This window comes from Narcine bancroftii, chromosome 2 (assembly GCF_036971445.1).
Source record: "Narcine bancroftii isolate sNarBan1 chromosome 2, sNarBan1.hap1, whole genome shotgun sequence".
NCBI lineage: Eukaryota > Metazoa > Chordata > Chondrichthyes > Torpediniformes > Narcinidae > Narcine > Narcine bancroftii.
Genome location: NC_091470.1, coordinates 371,473,105 through 371,496,576, shown reverse-complemented (window position 1 = coordinate 371,496,576; position 23,472 = coordinate 371,473,105). Strand labels below are relative to the sequence as shown.

Genomic DNA, 23,472 nt, shown 5'->3' with positions numbered 1-23,472 from the left:
AGTAACTGATTTTGCGTCATTATTAGTTCTGGTAATTGGTAATTTGTTTTATTCCTTTCTACATGAATCTTCTTCCAAATATTGAGCAGATGATGTAATACTGGAGAACTCCTACGTTGCACCAATTTTTCATCCCATTTATATAATATGTGTTCAGGTATCTTTTCCCCTATTTTATCTAGTTCTAATCTAGTCCAATCTGGCTTTTCCCTTGTTTGATAAAAATCTGATAGGTATCTTAATTGTGCGGCTCTATAATAATTTTTAAAGTTTGGCAGTTGTAAGCCTCCTTGTTTATACCATTCTGTTAATTTATCTAGTGCTATCCTCGGTTTCCCCCTTTCCATAAAAATGTCCTTATTATTTTCTTTAACGCCTTGAAGAATTTCTCTGTCAAGTGTATTGGCAACACCTGAAATAGGTATAATATCCTTGGGAAAATGTTCATTTTAATACAGTTTATCCTTCCTATTAGTGTTAGTGGTAAATCTTTCCAATGCTCTAAATCGCCCTGTAATTTTTTCATTAGTGGATAATAATTGAGTTTATATAGATGGCCGAGATTTTTATTCATTTGTATACCTAGGTATCTTATTGCTTGCATTTGCCATCTGAATGGTGATTCCTTCTTAAATTTTGAGAAATCCGCATTATTCATTGGCATTGCTTCACTTTTATTTACGTTAATATTGTAACCCGACACTTCTCCATATTCCTTCAATTTCTTATAAAATTCTTTTATTGATAGTTCTGGTTCTGTTAAGTATACTATAACATCGTCCGCAAATAGACTGATTTTATATTCTTTATCTTTTATTTTAATCCCTTTTATATTATTTTCTGTTCTTATCAATTCTGCTAGTGGTTCTATAGCTAACGCGAACAATAAGGGTGATAGTGGGCATCCCTGCCTTGTTGATCTGCTTAAATTAAATTGCTTTGATATATATCCATTTACTGTCACTTTCGCCAATGGCCCCTTATATAATGCTTTAATCCAATTAATATACTTCTCTGGTAAATTGAATTTTTGTAATACTTTGAATAAATAATTCCATTCTACTCTGTCAAAGGCCTTCTCTGCATCTAAAGCAACTGCTACTGTTGGCGCTTTACTCCCTTCTACTGCATGAATTAAGTTAATAAATTTACAAATATTGTCTGTTGTCCGTCTTTTTTTAATAAATCCAGTTTGGTGTAGATTTACCATTTTAGGTACATAATCTGCTAATCTGTTTGCTAATAGTTTAGCTATTACCTTATAATCTGTGTTAAGTAATGATATTGGTCTATATGACGCTGGTGCGAGTGGATCTTTCCCTTGCTTTGGTATTACTGTAATTATTGCTGTTTTACATGAATCTGGTAAGCTTTGTGTTTTGTCAATCTGGTTGATTACTTCCAGGAGGGGAGGAATTAATAAATCTTTAAATGTTTTATATAATTCCATTGGGAATCCATCCTCTCCTGGTGTTTTATTATTTGGTAGTTTTTTTAATTATCTCTTGTATTTCTACTATTTCAAATGGTTCTGTTAATTTATTTTGTTCCTCTATTTGTAATTTTGGTAGTTCAATTTTAGTTAAAAATTGATCTATTTTGCCTTCTTTCCCTTCGTTTTCAGTTTGGTATAATTGTTCATAGAATTCTCTAAAGTTTTCATTGATCTCCGTTGGATTATATGTGATTTGTTTGTCTTTTTTCCTTGATGCCAATACCATTTTCTTAGCTTGTTCTGTCTTAAGCTGCCATGCTAGAATTTTATGCGTTTTTTCCCCCTAGTTCATAATATTTCTGTTTTGTCTTCATTATGTTCTTCTCCACCTTGTATGTTTGTAGTGTTTCATATTTTATTTTTTTATCTGCCAATTCTCTTCTTTTAGTTGTATCTTCCTTCATTGCTAATTCTTTTTCTATATTTGCTATTTCCCTTTCCAACTGCTCTGTTTCCTGATTGTAGTCCTTCTTCATCTTGGTTACATAACTTATTATTTGCCCTCTAATGAACGCTTTCATTGCGTCCCATAGTATAAACTTATCTTTCACTGATTCCGTATTTATTTCAAAATACATTTTAATTTGTCTTTCAATGAATTCTCTAAAATCCTGCCTTTTAAGTAGCATGGAGTTTAATCTCCATCTATACATTCTTGGAGGGATGTCCTCTAACTTTATTGTCAATATCAGGGGTGAATGGTCCGATAATATTCTAGCTTTATATTCTGTTTTTCTTACTTAATCTTGCATACGAGCTGATAACAGAAATAGGTCTATTCTTGAGTATGTTTTATGTCTACCCGAATAATGTGAATATTCCTTTTCCTTTGGGTGTTGTTTCCTCCATATATCCAAAAGTTGCATTTCTTGCATCGACTTAATTATAAATTTGGTTACTTTGTTCTTTCTGTTAATTTTTTTCCACAGTTTTGTCCATATTTGAATCCAAATTAAGGTTGAAATCCCCTCCCATTAATATGTTCCCTTGCGTATCTGCTATCTTCAAAAAAATATCTTGCATAAACTTTTGATCTTCTTCGTTAGGTGAATATACATTGAGTAGATTCCAAAACTCCGAATATATCTGACATTTTATCATTACATATCTCCCTGCTGGATCTATTATTTCCTCTACTATTTTAATTGGCACATTTTTACTAATTAATATAGCTACTCCTCTTGCTTTTGAATTATACGACGCTGCTGTTACATGTCCTACCCAATCTCTCTTTAATTTCTTGTGCTCCAATTCAGTTAAATGTGTTTCTTGCACAAATGCTATCAATTTTTTCTTTTTTCAGTAAATTTAGCAGTTTCTTCCTTTTGATTTGGTTATGTATTCCGTTAATATTTAAAGTCATATAGTTCAACGTAGCCATTTCATACTTTGTTCATCTTCCCTTTCCGTTTCTCCATCATCACCTTTCCTTCTTATCCATTTCTGCTTTCTTGTTTTGAACACTTTATAAGACAACATTTCTAAAACATCAAACATTTTCCTTATTTTCCTACTTAAAACTTCTTTAACCCCATTCTCCCTCCCCCTCCTGAGTTGCCCTTTATCCCTTGTCGGGCAACCACATCTCTCCTCTCCATTTGGATTTGCGAATTCACTCGCAAACGTCAACTGATTTTGCAGTGACCGTAACTCCTCCCCACCCAGCCCTCCCCGGAAAAGATTTCAATTTTCATATATAACAAAGGTGACTCTTTTAATTCCCTCCTTATTCCCTCTATTCCATTTCCTTCCCTTATTAATTCTCATCTATACTCTATATATTTTCCTCTAAATACAGATACACTCATGTATACATACACATCTATATGAATATATATATATATATATATATACACACACACACACACACATATATACACACATACATATAGTTCGTGGTCATTTTTACTCTTATTACATGTCTTCATCTCTCTGCTTGTTTTGTAGTTGTTCTGCAAATTTTCGTGCTTCCTCTGGATCAGAGAATAGTGTGTTTTGGTTGCCCTGGAATAACTATTTTAAGTGCTGCTGGGTGCTTTAACATAAATTTATATCTTTTTTCCCATAAGATCGTTTTTGCTGTATTAAACTCCTTTCTCTTCCTCAGGAGTTCAAAACTTATGTCTGGATAGAAAAAAATTTTTTGACCTTTGTATTCCAGTGGCTTTTTGTCTTCTCTTATTTTCTTCATTGCTTTCTCCAATATATTTTCTCTTGTATATCTTAAGAATTTTACTAAAATGGATCTTGGTTTTTGCTGCGGTTGTGGTTTCGGGGCTAAAGTTCTATGTGCCCTTTCTATTTCCATTTCTTCCTGTAATTCAGGTTTTCCTAGGACCCTGGGGATCCAATCTTTTATAAATTCTCTCATATTCTTGCCTTCTTCATCTTCCTTAAGGCCCACTATCTTTATATTATTTCTTCTATTATAGTTTTCCATTATATCTATCTTCTGAGCTAACAGCTCCTGTGTCTCTAACTTTTTTATTAGATTCTTCTAATTTCTCTTTTAAGTCCTCTACTTCCATTTCTACGATTATTTCTCGTTCTTCCACATTATCCACTCTTTTTCCTATCTCTGATGACCATTTCTATTTTATTCATTCTTTCTTCTGCATTCTTAATTCTTTTTATCTCATCAAATTCTTGTAATTGCCATTCTTTCACTGATTCCATATATTCTTTAAAAAAAGCTACATCCATTGTCTTGCTTTTCTCTTCTTCTTCCACTTCTTTCTGTTCTTCTTCTTCTCTTCCTCTGGATTGACCATCTGTTGTTTCCTTGTTTTCTTTTTACCCTCTTCTTGTCATTATTGTCTCTGTTCTGCACCTGTTGCTGTGCTGCAGGTGTCTCTCTCAGCTGTGGAGATCGACTCCGCAGCTGTTCCCCCCTCCCGTCAGTGTTTTTTTTCATGCGCATAGCGCACTTTTACTCGGCTCTGAGCCATTTTTGTAGTCCTGAGCCTGGGACTTCCACTGACCTGAGGGAGCGGGCTTCTCTCTCCGCAGCGGGCCTCCTCGGACAGGTAAGGCTTTCACCTTCTTCCGACGTTCTTTCTTCCTCTTTTCTTCCTGTTGTTTTCGACTTTTCTCTCTTCGCTGCCATTTTCTTCTCACCTTTATTTTTACTTTTGTTTTAATTTTTACTCTTGTACCTTCGTGTTTTGTGCGTTTTTTTTCAACTTTTCCGGAGAGGGCTGGAATTCCCTGACCGGCCACTGCTCCATCATGTGACTCCTCCCAATTGGATCAATGTTTTAGGTGTGGTGATACATTCAACTTGGTCTTGTCCTAATGCAAGACCTTTTTGGGTTGATTTACAGAATTTTTGGAACAAATTACGGAGTTGCTTTTCCACAAAATTCAGACTTATTTTTATTAGGAAATATTGAAGGAACAAGATCTACATTAAAACTATCCATGTATCGCTAAAGAAGCGAGGAAATGTATTGCGTTAGTTGGAAATCAGATACATTTTTAGGTAAACCAAGATGGCATGCAGAAATTCAAAGTTTTATGTTTTGGAAAAACATTGCTTATTTATTTCTCAAGTTGGTTGTAATGTTTTTGCAAATTTGGCATCCATATACCCAAATATTAGACTTAAAATTTGTAATAACGTCCTTTATATTCCTCTCGACCTGCTAGATTCTCCTCAGTTGTAATGAAGAATTTTTATATACGCATGTTAGATCCTGAAAATTCTCTCTTCTTTCTATGTTTATCCAGCTCTATCTTTTATATTAATTACTTTGAGGTGGGGAGGGATGAATACCATCATGTAACTTTTGATGTTTCTTTTGCAAGCTATTATATTCTGATACTGCATGCACGGAGAAAATTTTAAATAAAATGTTTGAAAAAAGGGCCCAGACTCAAAACATTGGTCACCCTTCACTTCCCATGGACCCTGCGTGACCTGCTGAGTTTCTCCTGCATGCTTGGATATTGCACTTAACCCAAACATCTACAGACTTCTTGTTTTAACATCAATGGAATCAATTGGCTATTGAGTATGGTTTAGTTTCTCAGTACTTACTTCAGGCATGGAATAACTCTGGTTTAACCCAATCTCCACTTTGTTCACCACTGCAATGCTGAATGACAAGATTGCGACAAATACAGATATCTAGGAAGCAGATTTTAAAAAACCATCAGATTATTAGACAGATAATCAGACTAACAACATTCAAACAGAAAGATTGGCCGTGTTAGAGTCTGGTTAGTGGAAGCCACATGACTGAGTTGAGCCAATCACTGCCTCCATGCAAATCAAGGTTAAAACAAATGCTGGAGGAACTCGGTCTTACAGCGCCCATCAGAAGTTAAGATATACAACTGACATTTCAGGCCTGAGCCCTTCAAGGTAGGAGTAAAACACAAGCTGGCACCCAAATTAAAAAGGTGGCCGAGGAGCACTGTGAGACTGAGACCACCCACAAATTGGAGGAACGACACCTCCTATTCTGTCTAGGCCCCTCCAAGCAGATGGTTTCTGACAGCCTCCCCCACCCCCATCTATCCTCATGCTTTCTAGCTCTGTTTCTTCCTTCCTTGTTCCCTCAGTCTCCTTTACCCCAACTCTGCATTCAGAGCCAACCCCCACCCCCCTCGGATCAAATCTCATCTTTCCTCGACGCTGTCCTCCCATCCATGTCCAATTAACACCTTTTGTCGGTTGGTCTGTACTTCTCCCCTGCCCTTTATTTAGGTGGCACTGTGCTTTTTACTCCCAACGCAAGGGTTCAGGCCCAAAACATCAGTTACATATCTTTACCCCTTATGGACGTTGCCAGACCTGCTGAGTTCCTTCAGCATTTTTAATGCTTTTACTATACGCTCACCATGTCTGCAGACTTTGTTTCACCCCAAATTATTATGGTCAGTAAGCAGTTGGCAACATACAAATGAACATTCTTAACTGCAAGGAAGCAACTATTTCAAAAGCTGCTGAGTTCTCGCTCGTCAGGTTCACAGCTAGATGTATGATTTATTGGTCACTCCCAGACTACTTTCCTTGGGTTTCCTGATGTCACCCCCAGCAAGAAAGATCAGGTACCATTTGCTGAGGTACTGTTCACTCCAAAGGACACGTGCATTAGCAGGTTTTGCGCCGAGGAATAGTTTGGGGACACTGGTCCCATCCCAAGAAATGGTCAAAAGAACCCAATAGGAGCAGGAGTTGTCTGTCCGGTCCATCAAGGTGCTCCATCATTCAACTAGATCACAGCTGATCCGGCAGTGGACTGAGTCATAGCCCTCATTCCTGATGCAAAAATTTGCATCCAAAATACATTTAATGAGAGCCTCTACTGCTTCCTTGGGTGGCTTTGCCACTCTCTGGCTATGGAATCTTGCCCATGGGTCTGGGCTCCTCCCCCACCATTTTATTCAGGTGCCTGTCTGAATTTTGCTCATACCTTGAAAGACTCAGGCCCAAAATGTTGGCTATGCATTTTTTAGTAACAATACTAACTTGAGTTTCTCCAGCACTTGTGTGTTTAAACCTTCATCTCGGTTTTCAATATACTCCTGTTCCTAGTTCCAGTCTCATCTACAAGTGGAGACATCTTTCCTGCTTCTATCAGACCTATTGCTTTTATAATTTTGTTTCTCTAGGTTCCTTTTCATTCTTCCAAACTCTGCTAGTATACATCAAAGCAACTTAATCTCTCCCTTTAGGCTAATGGCCTCATCTCCAGAACCAACCTGGTAAACCTCCTCAACACCAACTCTAAAGCCAGTATATCCCTTTTCAAGAAAAGAGGACAGATGCAGCCTCACCAGGACCCTGTTCAGTCCCAGCAGAACCTTCCTGCTCCCAAATTCAATCCCTCGAGAGATCAAGAGCATCCCATTTGCCTTCTTGGTTACCAGCTGCAATTCAGTCTTTTGGTCCCAAGAGCAGAGGCTTGTCACCATGGGGTTGCGCTATCCTTCAGCCGTCAGATCTACAAAAGCTCTACTACTTTGAAAGGCAAGCAAACAACTCGTCCAAAATTCAACCCCTCCCCTGGCCAGTTTTCTTTTTATCCTGATCTCATGCCTTCTCAACCTACTCACTGAAACATTTAACAATGCTCAGCTTTGAATTAATGTTTAAGCTGTGCCTAAAATGCATTACAGGATACAAAAACTGCCCATATCTTTGTAATAAAATAAAAAAAAAACAATGCTGTAGGTAGTCAGCAGGTCAAATAGCAAAGATAAAGAGACATAACCAACATTTCGGGCCTCAGCCCTTCGTCAAGGAGTGAGCAAAATGTGGGCAGGCGTCGAGTTTGGGCAATTGCTGACATTTTGCCTGTAGTTTGAGGAAGGGCTCAAGCCTGAAATGTTGGTTATGCATCTCAACCTCGATGAAGGGGTCATCCAAAACGTTGGTTATGTTTCTTTATCTTTGCTGTACAAAATACTGTTTGACCTGCTGAGCTACTCCAGCATTGTGTTTTTACTTTAACCACAGTGTATGCAGACATCGCCTTCCCAAAATTGTGTTAAATGGCGAGCTCTCCACTGGCCACCGAGACAGAGGTGCACCAAAGAGGTACAAGGACTGCCTAAAGAAAGGTCTTGGTGCCTGCCCCATTGACCATCGCCAGTGGGCTGATATCGCCTCCAACCGTGCATCTTGGCGCCTCAGTTCGGCGGGCAGCAACCTCCTTTGAAGAAGACCACAGAGCTCACCTCACTGTCAAAAGACAAAGGAGGAAAAACCCAACACCCAACCCCAACCCACCAATTTTCCCTTGCAACCGCTGCAACCGTGTCTGCCTGTCCCGCATTGGATTCGTCAGCCACAAACGAGCCTGCAGCTGACGTGGACATTACCCCTCCATAAATCTTCGTCCGTGAAGCCAAGCCAAAGAAAGAAATGCAGACTTTCACGTTTTCCTCATGCCTTTGTTAATCAGTGTAGGTCCCAGCTGCCTGCACATGGAAGTGTACATCCAACCCCTGCCTCTCCTCCTCACACACTGCAACTACACTTACCACAATGGGTCGAATCCAGTTCGTTAATAAAAACGGTGCGTAGATATATTTGAAGCATCTAAAGAGTAGTTCTTCTGAGTCATCTGCATTAGTCTTCTCTCGTTTCACACAGATTATATCCATACGGTTACTCTGCAAACGACAAACATTCAAAGCCTTCAAGAGCAGAATCAGATTTATGGTCATGAAATTTGTGGTTTGGCAGCAACAGTCTGGTGCAAAATTACAACTCCATACATATGGTTTAAAAAAATTATAAACAAGTAGCGCAAAACAGAAGAAATGAGGTAGTGTGCATAAGTTCATGGTCTGTTCAGAAGTCCGATGGCTGAGGGGAAGCAGCTGTTTTATGTCACTGGGTGTTCATCTTCAAGCTCCTGTACCTCCTTCCTGATAGCAGTGAGAAGAGGGAATGGCTTGGGCAGTGAGGGTCCTTGATAGAGGCTGCTTTCTTCAGTCACCACCTTTTTTATACAAATTTTTATTTTTCGCACTGCACCATATCATCCAAAATATGTACAAATGTACCTCATTAAATTTACAGTGGCCTTTTCTCCCTTTCCCCCCCCCCCTCCCCTCTACCCACCCCCCCTCCAATACCCATAAATATTCAACATGTACAAAACAATATTTTCACACAAAGGAAAACAAATAAGAAAAATGCGTCATCTATTCATTACTCACTGAATCTAGTAGTTTTGTTTTCTTGTCATTTTCATTCTCATCTTGGTGAGGCCAAATTTGGAGTACTGTGTACAGTTTTGGTCACCAAATTATAGGAAAAATAGAAACAAAATAGCGTGCAGAGAAGGTTCACGAGAATGTTGACAGGATTTCAGGGTCTGAGTTACAGGGAAAGGTTGTGCAGACTAGGGCTTTTTTCTCTGGAGCGTAGAAGATTGAGAGGGGACTTGATCGAGGTGTTTAAGATTTTAAAAGGGACAGACAGTAAATGTGGATAGGCTTTTTCAATTAAGAAAGGGGGAGATTCAAACTAGAGGGCATGGCTTAAGATTGAAGGGGGAAAATTATAAGGGGAACATGAGGGGAAATTTCTTTACGCAGAGGGTGGTGGGGATGTGGAATGAGCTTCCGGCAGACGTGGTCGAGGCGGGATCATTGGTTACATTTAAGGAAAGACTGGATCGTTACATGGATAGGAGGGGACTGGAGGGGTATGGACCGGGTGTTGGTCAGTGGGACTAGGAGGGTGGGGATTTGCTACGGCATGGACTAGTAGGGCCGAACTGGCCTGTTCTGTGCTGTAAGTGGTTATATGGTTACCTTAGGGGATGGAGGTCATAGGCAAGCTCTCTCTGATATGTTGGTCACCACCTCTTAAAGACATTGGAGACTATTACCCCTGTTGGCACTGGGCATTTACAGCCTTCTACAGCCTTCTCCTGACCTGTGTATTGGTACCCCCATACCAGTCAGTGAAGCAACCAGAATGCTCTCCACAGTACACCTGTAGAAATTTGCAAGCATCTTTGGTGACAAACCAAATCTCCTCAAACTCATCATGAAATATAGCCTTTGGTGTGCCTTCACAATTGCATCGACATGAAGGTCCCAGGACAGGTATTCAGATTTATAGAAAAAAAATGAATTTGGACGTACAGCATGGTGCAAGGCCTTTTGGCCCACGAGCCTATGCCACCCAGTACATTTTGAATGGTGGGAGGAAATCAGAGCCCCTGGGGAAAGCCCACTCAGACACGGAGAATGTACAAACTCCTTACCAGGCAGTGCAGGATTCGAACCCAGATCCCAACTCCTAGCATTACACTAACTACTACATTAACTGCCCTGTTGACACCCAGAAATCTGAAGTTTCTTGACCTTTCCATTGCTGGCCCCTCTGAGGACTGGTTCATGTTCTCCTGGTGTCCCCTTCCTGAAGTTCCTCAGTTTAGCGAACATTGAGTACATGGTCAGTGATTCATCTCACTCCCGTACACTTCCTCATTGAAGACAAATTTTGCCAATGACGGTAGTGTCACTAGCTTTTGAATTGTGCCTCGCCACTCAGTCATGGTCTGGGGGGTGGGGGGGAGTGCGGAAGTGGAGCAATGGGCTAAACGCGCAACCTTGAGCTGCACCTGTGTTAATGGTCAGTGAAACAGAGATGCTGCAAATATGACAGTGGGAGTATTTAGTGCAAAGATCAATAGATTCCCCACCATACCAATCAGGCCAGTTACAACACCAGCAGTTTAGTGGGGAGAAGACCCCTGGGGTACAGAGTGTTTGTTGCCAAGTATCTCCTCACCTCTTGTCGCTTGACATCCAGCCCAAAGAGACTTAGGAAGCAAGATATCTGGAGGAGAAAGTCTATAAACACAGCCATTCCGGCAAACATGGAGAAACTGCGGACTGCGGGCATTGTGGACAAAGTACCTAGGGAAAAACAAAATTTTTTCTTTTTAAAAAAACTGACTCTATCAGGTTTATCTTGATGTTATTTTCCATTTAACCCCAGAACAAATCCTTCTGGCCCTGAGATTACAAAGCTCGAGGCCACTCAGCCCAATCCACTGCAATCTAGTTCAAGTCTAATCGAGCTAGGGCAATCCCATCTTCCCTGAGGTTGTCCAGGTTCAGGTACGGTTGCTACCCCTCCACTATCAGACTCCTCTGGTGCCAAGGATGGCAAAACCTCTGATCAGCAGCGGGAGGGGGGGTGGTGGGGGGGGGGGGAGTTTGCAGTCTCTGGAGGAATAGCAGACCAGTGCAGGGCATCAAAAACAGGGAGAACACCCCTCTCATTGAGAAGGAGAAGCAGCGATTACCCTAGAGCACTGAGACACCACAGCAGCATATCCAGCAAAGGGCTTAGTGGTTGCAGGACCCACAAAGGCTGTGGGCTGCTCGGAAACCAGATTTCAGATTTATTGTCAGAGAACATACATGACATCACATACAACCCTAAGATGCCCAGGTATCAGAGCCAGGATTAGAGAGGGTGCTAAGGGCAAGGAGGGGTCCTGAAGAGCCTCAGTAACTGAAGGCTTCATGTTGGAGGTTTGGATCTGAAGCTCAAGTTGCTGATGGATCAAACAGAAGTCTGTGCGAGAATCCACGGTCACCAACTTTGAAGGGACTCTTTCTCTCTCACTGCGAGGGGCAGTGGCAACACTTATGGCAGGCATAAGGCAATTTCATGTAATATTACATGTTCTGTTCTATTACATTGCTGGCCCCTTCTGAGGGACTGGTTCATGTTCTCCTGGTGTCCCCTTCCTGGAGAAAGTGAATTTTGAATCCAAACAACACTCAGACTTGATATGCAAATTTACATATTAGCCTACAGGTCACCCTTGGCCAAGGTGTAGTACCTGCTTAACCTCCCAATCGGGTCACATGAAGCCATGGATCACAGATGGTGGATGGTTTTTACAAGCAGATTCTACAAACTGAAATTTATGGTGGTAAAACTAAAAATGCTGGGCAGGTGAATCTGCTGATCAATGGCCAGGGCTACTCATCCAGTATGGACCCTGCAACTCAAGGCAGCAACAGGAAACCACTTCAGTATTTTTCCCTTGAATAATCATCGACTATGGTCTCAGCTTGAAGGAAAAAAGGGGAGGCAACATCTACAATTCGGTGGGTCAGAGACTGTGATGAATGAAGAGAAATGATTGGCCACACTGAACAGCAAGGCACCCAAATAAATTGGCACGTTATTATTCTGCCGAGATCCACTGGCCTGCACCATGCCCCTCCCATCCATGTACCTGTCCAAATTCTTCATAAATGTCAAAACTGATCCCACATTCACCACCTCAGCTGACAGCTCATTCCACACTGAATTAATTGCAACTTCTTCCACCACTCCTGAGTGGATTGCTGCCACTCACAGCATGAAAAATTGGTAGTTACTTTTGCAAACCCCTTTCATTGTGTCCTTTGGTGCACCATCCCTCTGCAAGTGGGGAGAGCTTCTCTACCCAACAAGAGCCTTCATTTTAAATACCTCTTTCCCCCCCCCCCCAAACCCCAATGATTCTGTGCAACTTAAGGATGCCCAGGATAGTTTCTGTTCCACATTCCATCCAGAGCCTTATCTTTATCCAGAAATAGATAAACCCTCATTTTAAAGATTCAGCAAGATTTCCTTTATATTGTATTAAGGATCTTAATGAGGAATTTCTTTAGCCAGAGAGCAGTGAACCTCTGGAATTTGCCACCACGGGTAGATGTGGAAGACAGGTCAATAGGTGTATTTAAGGCAGAGATTGACAGGTATCAGAATAGTTGGACGTCTAAGGTTATGGCGAGGAGGGAGTGAGGAAAATGGAATGGCAGAGTGCACACTGAGCAGAATGGCCTACTTCTGCTCCTGTATCCTATGGCCTTATGATCCATTTTTCAGAAAATTGGTTCTGAACCTGCTGTCTAACCTTAATTTTTTTGCTCTTTTATCCATGATTTGTGTACCTTTTAGGATGATTGTACTTGAGAAGAGGTTACATTTCTCATGTCCTTCCTATTGCAATGTAATTGTTCCTGTTAATGGGTTAATTTTCATCACCCAAATGTCTGCCCTCCACCAGTGCTGGGTATCCATGCCTGCACTGCTTGTCAGATCTGTTGACTGCAGATTTTGACCCTGTGCTCTATCCAAGGGAAGTTTGTGGTTCTGCATCATTTCCAATCTGTCCTCAAGTTCCCTCTACCGAGGTATCCCACTGGTAGTGGAGAAGTTCCACAATCTGCACTCAGCAACAAAGGAACCGCGATAAAGCCACAAGTCTGAAGATGCAACAAGTAGAATTGATCAGGGGGAACCATTAATGCATTTGGATTCCCTGAAGGTGCTATTCAAAGGGATGGCACACAAGAGTTCATGGAATTGGCAAAGTATGTAAGCACAGGGTTCAGAATTGGTGATTATAAAGAGGACGTCAGACGATTAGTGCAACACTGTTACAGTGATAGCAACTGGGTTAGAGTCCAGTGTGGTGTGAGGAGTTTGTCCATTCTCCCCATATCTGTGTGGGTTTCCTCCAATCATTCAAAATATATGGGGGTTGAAGGTTAATTGGGTGGCATGGTTTTCGATGTCCAATTTTTTTTAATTAAATGAAATACTGGAGGACCCCAAGGTTGTTCTTGGTCTTCTATTTGTATTAGAACATTCCAGAACACCAAAGGCCTTTGGCCCTCAATGTTGTACTGACCTATGTAAACTACGCCATACAATCTAACCCTTCCTTCTCTCACACCATTACGCTTATATTTTTTTCTTACATCCATGTGCCTAAAATGTCCCATTTGTACCAGCCTCCACCACCACCCCTGGCAATGCATTCCAGGTACCCACTGCCTTAAGAGTAAAATTTAACTCAGAACTTTCTTCCATTCACCTTAAACAAATGTCCTCTGCTATTGGCTATTGTCACAGCTACTGGCTGTCCACCCTATTTATGCCCCTCCATCTTTTATATCACTATGAAGTGAAGCAAGGTCAGCTCATGCTGCAATTGTTGTAAAACCACAAATTATGAAGAAATTCAGATCATGTAGCATTCACAGGAGGTAAAGATATACAAATGTTTTGGGCCCAAGACCTTCAAGATGAGGTGATTGGAGGGTTATGGACAGGGAGCAGAAAAGCCCTTGCACTTTAAGTTTCTGACCTGGGGAAACAGTATGTCCATGACCAAAGCAAGTGGGAAGGCATGTTGTTTCTTTGTAGGCTTTCCAAAAAAGTATTAAGCAATACAATGCAAAGTTTTCAAGATTAATTATAAAATAGTCATCATATGTCAAGACACCATTTCCCTTGACTCGATAGTACTGGTCTACATTTGCTATGGCGATTTAAAAAGCTATCTTGCTAATAATTAGGTGTTTATTCTAACCATTCCCTTGGTCTATTGAGCAATCCCACAATGCAGCATTCTGCACAACACAGTCACTGCCTCAATGCTCAGATGCCAAGGAGATGGACATTATTTTCTATCTGTGGTCACAAACTCAAATGGCAACAGACACCATGAAAATAACAGAGCTACATTCAGTTCTTCTCTCTCCATTAAAAGATCTGGTACAGCAGGCCACACAACAGCGCGGGCCTGACCGCCACACACAGGGCAGTGAGGGACTTGCCCACAAGATGTCGTGGGGCTCCTGTCGTCTCCACTTAAAGCCCCAAGCTCTTTGTTTGCGTCGCAGGGACGTGATGAAATCACTTTTGGTCCCGGGTGTCTGGGCCAGTAGTGACTTAAAAGGAGAGAGAAGTTTGAATAAACATTATTGCTGACCAACTACCGTGTACGGTGAATTGATTTAGTAGCGTTGCTGCAGTGGACACCATACTATCTCACCACTTCCCAGGCTTTTTCTCTTCTGCCTCCCACACACATCCACCTCTGATCCCTTGCCTGTGGGCCTGTGCTCCTCCCTCCCCCCTCCCCAACCACTACCATTTTATTCAGACGCCCTTTTATAATAAACATAAAACATAAACATAACAATTTACAGCACGGAAACAGGCCATTAGGCCCTTCTAGTCCGCACCGAACCAAACACCCCTTTCTAGTCCCACCTCCCTGCACAATGCCCATAACCCTCCATCTTCTTCTCATCCATATACCTGTCCAACCTTTTCTGAAATAATACAATTGACTCCGCCGCCACTATTTCCCCCGGAAGCTCATTCCACACGTTAGGTCTGCTTTGTTCATGAATGAGTGAGTCAGACACCAGACTGAGTCGAAATCAAGGTTCTTTGTTCTTTATTGCCGGATTGTAACACTTGCAACTAACAGTGTTAGTTGGAGAAGGCGCATTCTGCCGTTATCAGCAAGTGGTGTTTTTTATATACCTTAGGATAACGTACTTAGTAAATTATCATACCATGACATTGTCCAATGAATAAACTGTTGCTATCCTTCTCTGCTAGTTTCCTGCACATCAATTTGTCATCCCCACTCTTATCTTGAGAGTACAAGGTCACAACTGCATCTTGTTACGGCCCAGCACTGGGTGACTCCTTCTACATTCCCAGCTCATGATGTTTTTACCTAACAACGTCTACCACTCTCTGAGTAAAGAAGTTCCCCCTCATGTTACCTCTAAACCTCTGCCCCTTAATTCTTAACTCGTGTCCTCTTGTTTTAATCTTTCCTCCTCTTAACGGAAATAGTCTATCCACATCCACTCTGTCTATCCCTTTCATAATCTTAAATACTTCTATCAAATCCCCTCTCAACCTTCTACACTCCAAAGAATAAAGACCTAATCTGTCCAATCTCTCCCTATACTCTAGATGCTTAAACCCAGGTAACATTCTGGTAAACCTTGGTATATCTTTATCTTTGCCACATAGCTGCATAACCTGCTGAGTTCCTCCAGGATTTCTGTGCAACTTCAGAGTCTGCAGGCTTTGTTTAAACTCCAAATAAATTTAGTTTCCTGGCTGTTGCTCAAGTTTCCAAGTTAAGCCAGTAGACAAGAGAGCAAATCCTCACACAATGGTCTCACTTGGCCACTCTGTATTGTTAAATACAATAGCACGTACCCAAAAAGAATGCCACAGTCTCCGAAAAGGACGACAGGAATATGCTTGGTGCCACTTCACCCAGAACTCTGCCAATCTGCTGGTCAAGTGACTCATTAAGCAGCCGTTTATCTCTCTGCAGAGGAGAGGAGCAGTCAGATGCAGGATGAAGTTAACCATACAAAAATTTTAGAAAAAGGTGCATTAACAATACCCGGAATGTCTGAACAATGATGAAGATGTTGTCCACACCGACAGCCAGAACCAAGAAGGGGATGACCTCGATCACAATCAGTGTGAGGGGAACACCAGCGTAACTAAAGATCCCCAAGGAGCAGGCCACCGAACTCAGGACAATCGCAATACCAGCAATCCCCAGAGAAATCTTCGAGTCCACCTACAAGACAACAGCAAAATTTGGTACAAGGCGATTCAATGCAAACAAAATTCTCCTGCAGGATATGGGGCCAGCCAGAGAAAGCCAACCTCTAGGCTCTGGATACCTAGATTAATTTCCAAAGCGGTGAGGCAGAATATGTGCATACTCACAGGGTACAAGGCTATTTTCATTAGGTGTCAGGTCTAAAGCAGCTCAAGACGGCAAGACAGGATTTTAATTTCCCACCTATTGACTGGGACTCCCATATTATAAAAGGGCTGGATGGCTTGGAGTTTGTCAAATGTGTTCAGGAAAGGTTTCTAAATCAGTATATAGAGGTATATGCGTTCTTGATCAGGAAGCATCTAGAGAGGGTGCAATACTGGATCTCCTATTAAGGAATGAGACAAGACAGGTGACAGAAGTACGTGTAGGGAAATATTTTGGGTCCAGTGATATTAATACTATTAGTTTAAAGTTAATTATGGAGAAGGATAAGTCAAGGCCTTGGATTAAGATTCTAAATTGGAAAAAGGCCAATTTTGTGGAAATAAGATGTAGAATGCATGGATTGGGATGTTTTCAGGTAAGGATGTATGAGGCAGGTGGAGAACCTTCAAAGGGGAAATGTTGAGGAAATGAAGAGTTGGTGTGCTCCTGTCAGGGATTAAAGGCAAGTAGGCAGGCATAGGGTACCCTGGTTTTTGAGGGTTATTGGGGATCTGGTTTGGAAGGAGAGAGAGGGGTATAGCAGGTATAGGCAACATGGAGCAAAATGAGGTACTTGAGTATAAAAACAACAAGAAAAACCTCAAGAAAGATATCTGGAAGGCAAAACAAATCATGAGGTTGCTTAGGCAGACAATGTGAAGGAAAATCCTCAGGATTCCTACAGGTATATTAAGAGCAAAAGGATAGCAAGGGATAAAATGGTCCCCTTGAAGAACAGAGTGGTCAACTTTGTATGGAGCAAAAAGAGATGGGGAGATCTTAAATATTTTTTCCTCTCAGACTTCACTCGGGAAACAGGCAGAGTTGTGGGAATTAAGAAAAACAAGCAGTGAGGTCATGGAACCTACACAGATTAGAGGAGGAAGGACTTGCTGTCTTAAAGCAAATAAATCCCCAAAGCCTGACAAGATATTCCCTTGGGCCTTGAGGGAGGCTAGTGTAGAAATTTCAGGGCTCTGGCAGAAATATTTAAAATGAACGTAGCCACAGATGAGGTGCTGGAGGATCGGAGGGTGGTTAATGTTTCATTATTTAAAAAAGGCTCCAAAAGTAACCCTGGAAATTATAGGCCAGTGAGCTTGATGTCAGTAGTAGGTAAATTATTGAAAGGTGTTGAGAGATTGGATATTTGGATTTGGATAGCCAGAAACTGATTAGGGATAATCAACACGGCTTTGTGCATTGTACATTGTTTAACCAATCTTAAGTGCTTTGAAAAGCTTACCAGGAAAGCTGATGAAGGAAAAGCTGTGGATGTTGTCTACATGGACTTTAGTAAGGCATTTGACAAGGTCCCACATGGGAGGTTAGACAGGAAGGTTCAGTCGCCAGTTATTCATGGTGAAGTAGTGAATTGGATTCAACAATGATTGGAGAGGAGAAGCCAAAGAGTGGTGATGGATGATGCTTCTCAGTCTGGAGGCCTGTGACGAGTGGTGCCTCAGGGATCAGTGCTGGGGCCACTGTTGTTTGTTATTTATATCAATGATCTGGATGATAATGTGGTAAATTAGAGGACATGGGTTAAGAGTGAAAGGGAAAAGTTTAGGGGAACTTCTTCAGAGTGGTGGGAGTGCACAGAATCAGAAAGCAGTTTCTCCATCAGAGTTTGGGACAAGAAGGTATTTAAAATGAAGGCTCTCGTCAGGTTGAGAAGTTCTCGCCACCGGCAAAGGGATTGTGCACCAAAGGACACAATGAAAGGAGTTAACTACCAATCTTTCATGCTGTGAGTGGCAGCAATCCACTCAGGAGTGGTGGAGGCAAAGTTCAAAGTTCCAATTTATTGGAAGAGAATGTGGAACAAGCTGTCTGCTGAGGTGTTGAATGCAGGATCAACGTTAACATTTAAGAAGAATTTGGACAGGTACGTGGATGGGAGAGGTATGGAGGGCTATGGACTGGGTGAAGGTCAGCGGGACGAGGCAAAACAAAATGCTTCGGCACAGACTAGAAGGACCAAAGGGTTCTGTTTCTGTGCTGTAGAGTTCTATGCTTCCAAAACATAGGGGCAGAATTAGGCCATTCAGCAAATTGAGTCTGCCTCACCATTCCATCATGGCTGATTTGCCATCTTTTTCAACCTCATCCACCTGTCTTCTCCCTGACACCCTCGATTCCCTTCCTGATCAAGAACACATGTTCCCTTGCCTTAAATGTCCCAATGACTTGGCCTCCACATCAAGGAACTTCACAGATTCACTCCTCTCTAGATAAAGAAATTCCTCCTCATCTGTTCTCAAGGGATGTTTTCACATTCTGAGGCTGTGCCCGCTGGTCCCAGATTCCCCCACCCCAGGGAATATCCACTCTATCCAGTCCTTTCAGTATTCAAAACCTTTCGATGATATCCCCCTCAGTTTTACATTCCAGTGAGCAAAATCCTAGTGCCTTTAAACATTCCTCATACAAAAACCCTTTCACTCTGCAGAGATCCTTAAACCTCCTCGGTATCCTCTTCAATGTCAACATATCTTTTCTTAGATATGGAGCCCAAACTGCTCACAATATTCCAAATGTTTTTAAATTTGGACATACAGCAAAGTAACAGACCCATTCAGCCCTCGACCCCATGCTGCCCAATTACACCTGGAAGAATCATGAGAACATACAAACTCCTTACAACAGTGCCTGGATTCGACCCCCAGTCATTGGCACTCTAACAGCGTTGCTCTAACCATTATACTAACCGTGTTGCCCTACGTCTGATAAGGGAAGGGACATGACATTGAGGCTTTATATTCTACCCCTCTCAAAATGAATGCTAGTGTTCCACTCACCTTCTTGATCACCGACTCTACATGCAACTTTACCTTTGGGGAATCGTGCACAAGGACTCCCAAGTCCCTCTGCACCTCTGATTTCTAAACTAGTTGCCCAATTTGATGAGTCAACTCTACGTCTTTATTCACTTTCTACACACGACTCCATCCGCTTCTCCAGTTTCCCAACCCATCCCTCTACACATCTGTTGCTTCCTTAAAACCATCTGCCCCCTCCTCTGCTCTTTGTATTATCTGCAAACTTGGCCAAAAGTTCATATAATCCATCGTCCAAACCAGTGATGTATCATGCGAGTAGAAGCAGTACCAGCACTGAGTCCTGCGGAAGACCATTGGTCACCAGCAGCCAACCAGAAATGACCTCTTATCCCCACTCTCTGCCTCCTCCCAGTCAGCCAATCTTCTATTCATGCTAGTACCTTTCGCGTCATCCCATGGGCCTGGGGTCCATGTACCCCCAGTGGTACATTTGCACTTTTCAGGGGGCACATTGGGTCTGAGAGAATAACCACTACTGTACAATACATGGTGTTGTAATCTGCAGTCAGATTGCACAGTCGGTTTTTTTTTAATCCTTAATTTTTAGGGGTACACGGGAACCTATAAAAATGCCCAAGGGGTACAGAGGAACAAAAAGGTTGGGAACCCCTGCCATGGCGCTCTTCTTGCTGAGCAGCCTCGTGTTATAGACAGCACACACATAAAACACTCTAAACGAATTGTGGTAGATATTATAGAAGCTCAAGAACAAAGAATCTGTGGATTTCATTGCCCCAGATGGCTGTGGAGGCAGTCACTGGGTAGGTTTAAAGCAGAGGTTGATAGGTTTTTGATTAGTAATGCTGTCAAAGGTTGTGGGGTTGAAAGGAAAATACATCAGCCACAATTAGAAGAGCAGACAAGGGGCTGATTTCTCCTCTTCTGTTCTAATGGGAGATCCTTTTATTCTGAGGTTATACCCTCCAGTTCTAGAATCTCCCACTAGCTTCAGGATGCAGGTGCCCTGAAAATAGCAGTGCTTCCAGAGTTGATGTAACAGTAGTGCTACCTCTGGTCTGGACCTGGGAGAACAGAGACACAGAACTGCTCCAAAAGGTTCTGTCAGCTGGTCCCAGTACTGGTGGCTCTATACAGGCTTTAAAGGAATCGGTAAGTAAAATCCTGCAACTGTGAAGCCCTGTGCCCAAGATGTGCTCAGCAGTACCAACAGACTCAGGGGTAGCAGGCACAAGGCACCAGAAACAGGGAGAACACTCAAGATCCTACAGGACATTGACCATGACAGTGGACCAGCAAGGGGCTCAGCGGCTGAGGACACACAGCCATGGGCAACTTGCAGTCAGGGGACCAGCAGGAGACTAGCTCATGGGAAACCAGATATCAGGATTATAGGGTGGAGAGGGCAAGAAGGACACCCAAAGGGCTTCTAGCAATGAAGGCTTCCTGATCACGGAGGTTTGGATCTGGAGCTCAGGTTGCTGATGGATTGTGTGGCGCCAGGAGTGCTGAATTCACCCCCTCTTCAGTGGCTCTGAAAGGATTCCTGCTTTCATCTCTCATACTGCAAGGGGTGCCAATCAACACTAATGGCGACTTTGCCTCATGGCACAAGCAGAAGGGAATTTTGTCTAATTTTACATGTTCTAGGACAAAGGAATCTTGAATTTCCTTCTTTGCAAACAGCAATGTATGCAGTCTATACCCACCAGGCAATTGGCACAGCTCCTGATGTGTCCCAAGGCAATGGAGATGTACACAAACATGACCATGTAGCTGATGACAACGGTTTTAACATCATTGTTACTTTCACGATTTATTTCATCTTCAATACTCCGTTCAGCAGAGAAGGAAATGCTCAAGTTGGAATTGTTGTAATTTTTCAGAAAATCAATAAATCTGGAGGGAAAAGTGGAGAGAATTTAATCTCTGGTGTGACAGGAATCGTGCTTGGAGGCCACAAAATGTTACTTACACTTTCTCCCAAGCGAAGACTTTGTCGAGCTTTTCAGGGTCATTGTGGTAATTATTGACAGGGAATGTGATCACCAGTGCTGTGGCATTGTTGTAATCTTCATCTGTGGGATATACAGGAGAGTGATGTTACTGGATTAAACAGCCTAGTCGAGGAGTCACTGAAGCACCTCTCCCCTGCCACACGCACCATCCTGTGCCCAAATCAGAGGTACCACATTGAAGCATGTCCTTCAGCCCACTGGACATGTGTTGACCATCAGGATCAATCCCACATTATCCCAATATTTTCTCTCCCCCACCTAAATTCTACCACTCCTCTACACACAAGGAACAAATTACAGTGGCAAATTAACTGATCGACCCCATATCTTTGGGGGAGGGGGGGAAAAAAACAGTCATTGGGGAAAACCCAGAGAGATTGCAGATGCTAGAATTTGGAGGCAAATAAGCGGCTGGAAGAACTCTGTGCTAGTGGGAGAACAGTCTTGAAGGGTTCCAACTCAAACAGTCACCAACTCCTTTTCCCCCTGATGCTGCTCGATCTTCAGTTTATCCAGCAGATTGTATTTTGCTCCAGTTATAGGGATGGTGGAGGCTGGTTCAATGGGGTCATTGAAAAGATAGACAGGCACATGGATGAATAATAGACAGTTATAGGTGGGAGTTATGGACTGTTTAGTTGGTTTGTAGAGGTTGACAAGGCCAGTGGTTCTCAACCTTTTCCTTTCCACTCACATACTACCTTAAACAATCCTTTACTAATCAAAGAGCATAAGGAATGCTTAAAGTGGTATGTGAATGGAAAGAAAAAGGTTGAGAACCACTTGTAGGCCAAAGGACCTGCGTGATGCAGTGATGTTCCAGGTTCAGGATTTGGTCAGTTGAGTATTGCCCAGGACTTCCCTTTGATTGAGGCTTGCTGACCATTTCAGAAAACATGTCAATTATATTGATCGTTCTGGAAACACAACCACTTTCCTACACTGTTTAGTCAAGCAAATCAATGTTTAAAACCATGATTTCTTGTTGTGGCTATTGTTGCTAACTGAGCAGTTTATCAAATAAATCCAAGTTTCACAAATGCTATGATAGGATTTAAACTCCAGATTGCAATTGTAGGTTCTGGATTACTGGCCAAGTTAGGTATGTGTTGTCTCACACTGCTTTAATTAATGTTCCAGCCATGTGGAATTGCCAAAACCAGCCCCACTGCCTGAAGACAATTCAACATAGCACAATTCCTCAAATCTGCTGAAGATCTGCTCAAGTTTCTGCCCACCTATTCCTCCAACTTTAAACAAAGAGTAAAGTAGTAAAACAGGAAAGTCTGCAGACACCATGGTTGAAGTAAAAGCACAGCGCTGGAGAAACTCAGCAGGTCACACAGTGTTAATTTATGTAGCAAAGATACAAAACCAACATTTAGGGCTTGAAACCTTCATCAAAGTATCAAGGGCACAAGTCCAAAATGTTGGTTATGTATCTTTGCTACACAAAGTTCACTGTTTGACCAGTTGAATTTCTCCAGCATTGCATTTTTAAACAAAGAGTCTAGTGTGATATTGTGCACACTACAAATCAGACATCGCCCACACGTTAATACAGCACCAAGAGCTTAGATTCATGACATTTGTGGAACAAAAACACTGCTGTCATCTAAACTTTAAAAAAAAACCAGCACAGTTGGAACGGCAGGGTGCTGTTACAGCACCAATGGCCCAGGTTCGAATCCCATACTGTCTGTAAGGAGTTTGTCCCCATGTCTGTGTGGGTTTTCTCTGGGTGTTCCAGTTTCCCTCCCATGTTCCATGGAAGTCTAATTGGTCATGTGGAAGAAATTGCACAGGAGTCTCTCGTGCTGGGAAGGCTGCAGAAATCAAAGTCTCTTTCTCCTCTGGGGACATCAGATATGTAACCCTCTGACATTTCAAGTGAGCAGTGATTGGTTCAATTAAGGCATTTACATTCTCCACCACTAACCTTTATTACAGAATTAGATGCAAACGTGAAAATAATGAAAGCAGCAGATGACATTTAAGTAGAGAGGGAAAGGGCATTGCACTATGCGAGTTAAATGAGGCAAATGGCTTAGTTATGTAAAGCATAG

The 23,472-nt window shown here is 42.1% G+C and overlaps 1 protein-coding gene across 1 annotated transcript in view; it reads right to left on the bottom strand.

Annotated features, from left to right (window-relative positions):
* Positions 1 to 23,472, bottom strand: part of npc1 (Niemann-Pick disease, type C1) — a 74,547-nt gene that overhangs the window by 23,908 nt on the left and 27,167 nt on the right. Inside the window, exons 11-17 of the mRNA XM_069922609.1 lie at positions 21,364 to 21,466; positions 21,098 to 21,287; positions 16,213 to 16,395; positions 16,020 to 16,134; positions 10,761 to 10,888; positions 8,489 to 8,620; positions 5,535 to 5,624 (exon numbers count right to left, since the gene is read on the bottom strand). Coding sequence (XP_069778710.1) covers positions 5,535 to 5,624; positions 8,489 to 8,620; positions 10,761 to 10,888; positions 16,020 to 16,134; positions 16,213 to 16,395; positions 21,098 to 21,287; positions 21,364 to 21,466 — 941 coding nt within the window. The remainder of the gene's footprint in view (positions 1 to 5,534; positions 5,625 to 8,488; positions 8,621 to 10,760; positions 10,889 to 16,019; positions 16,135 to 16,212; positions 16,396 to 21,097; positions 21,288 to 21,363; positions 21,467 to 23,472) is intronic.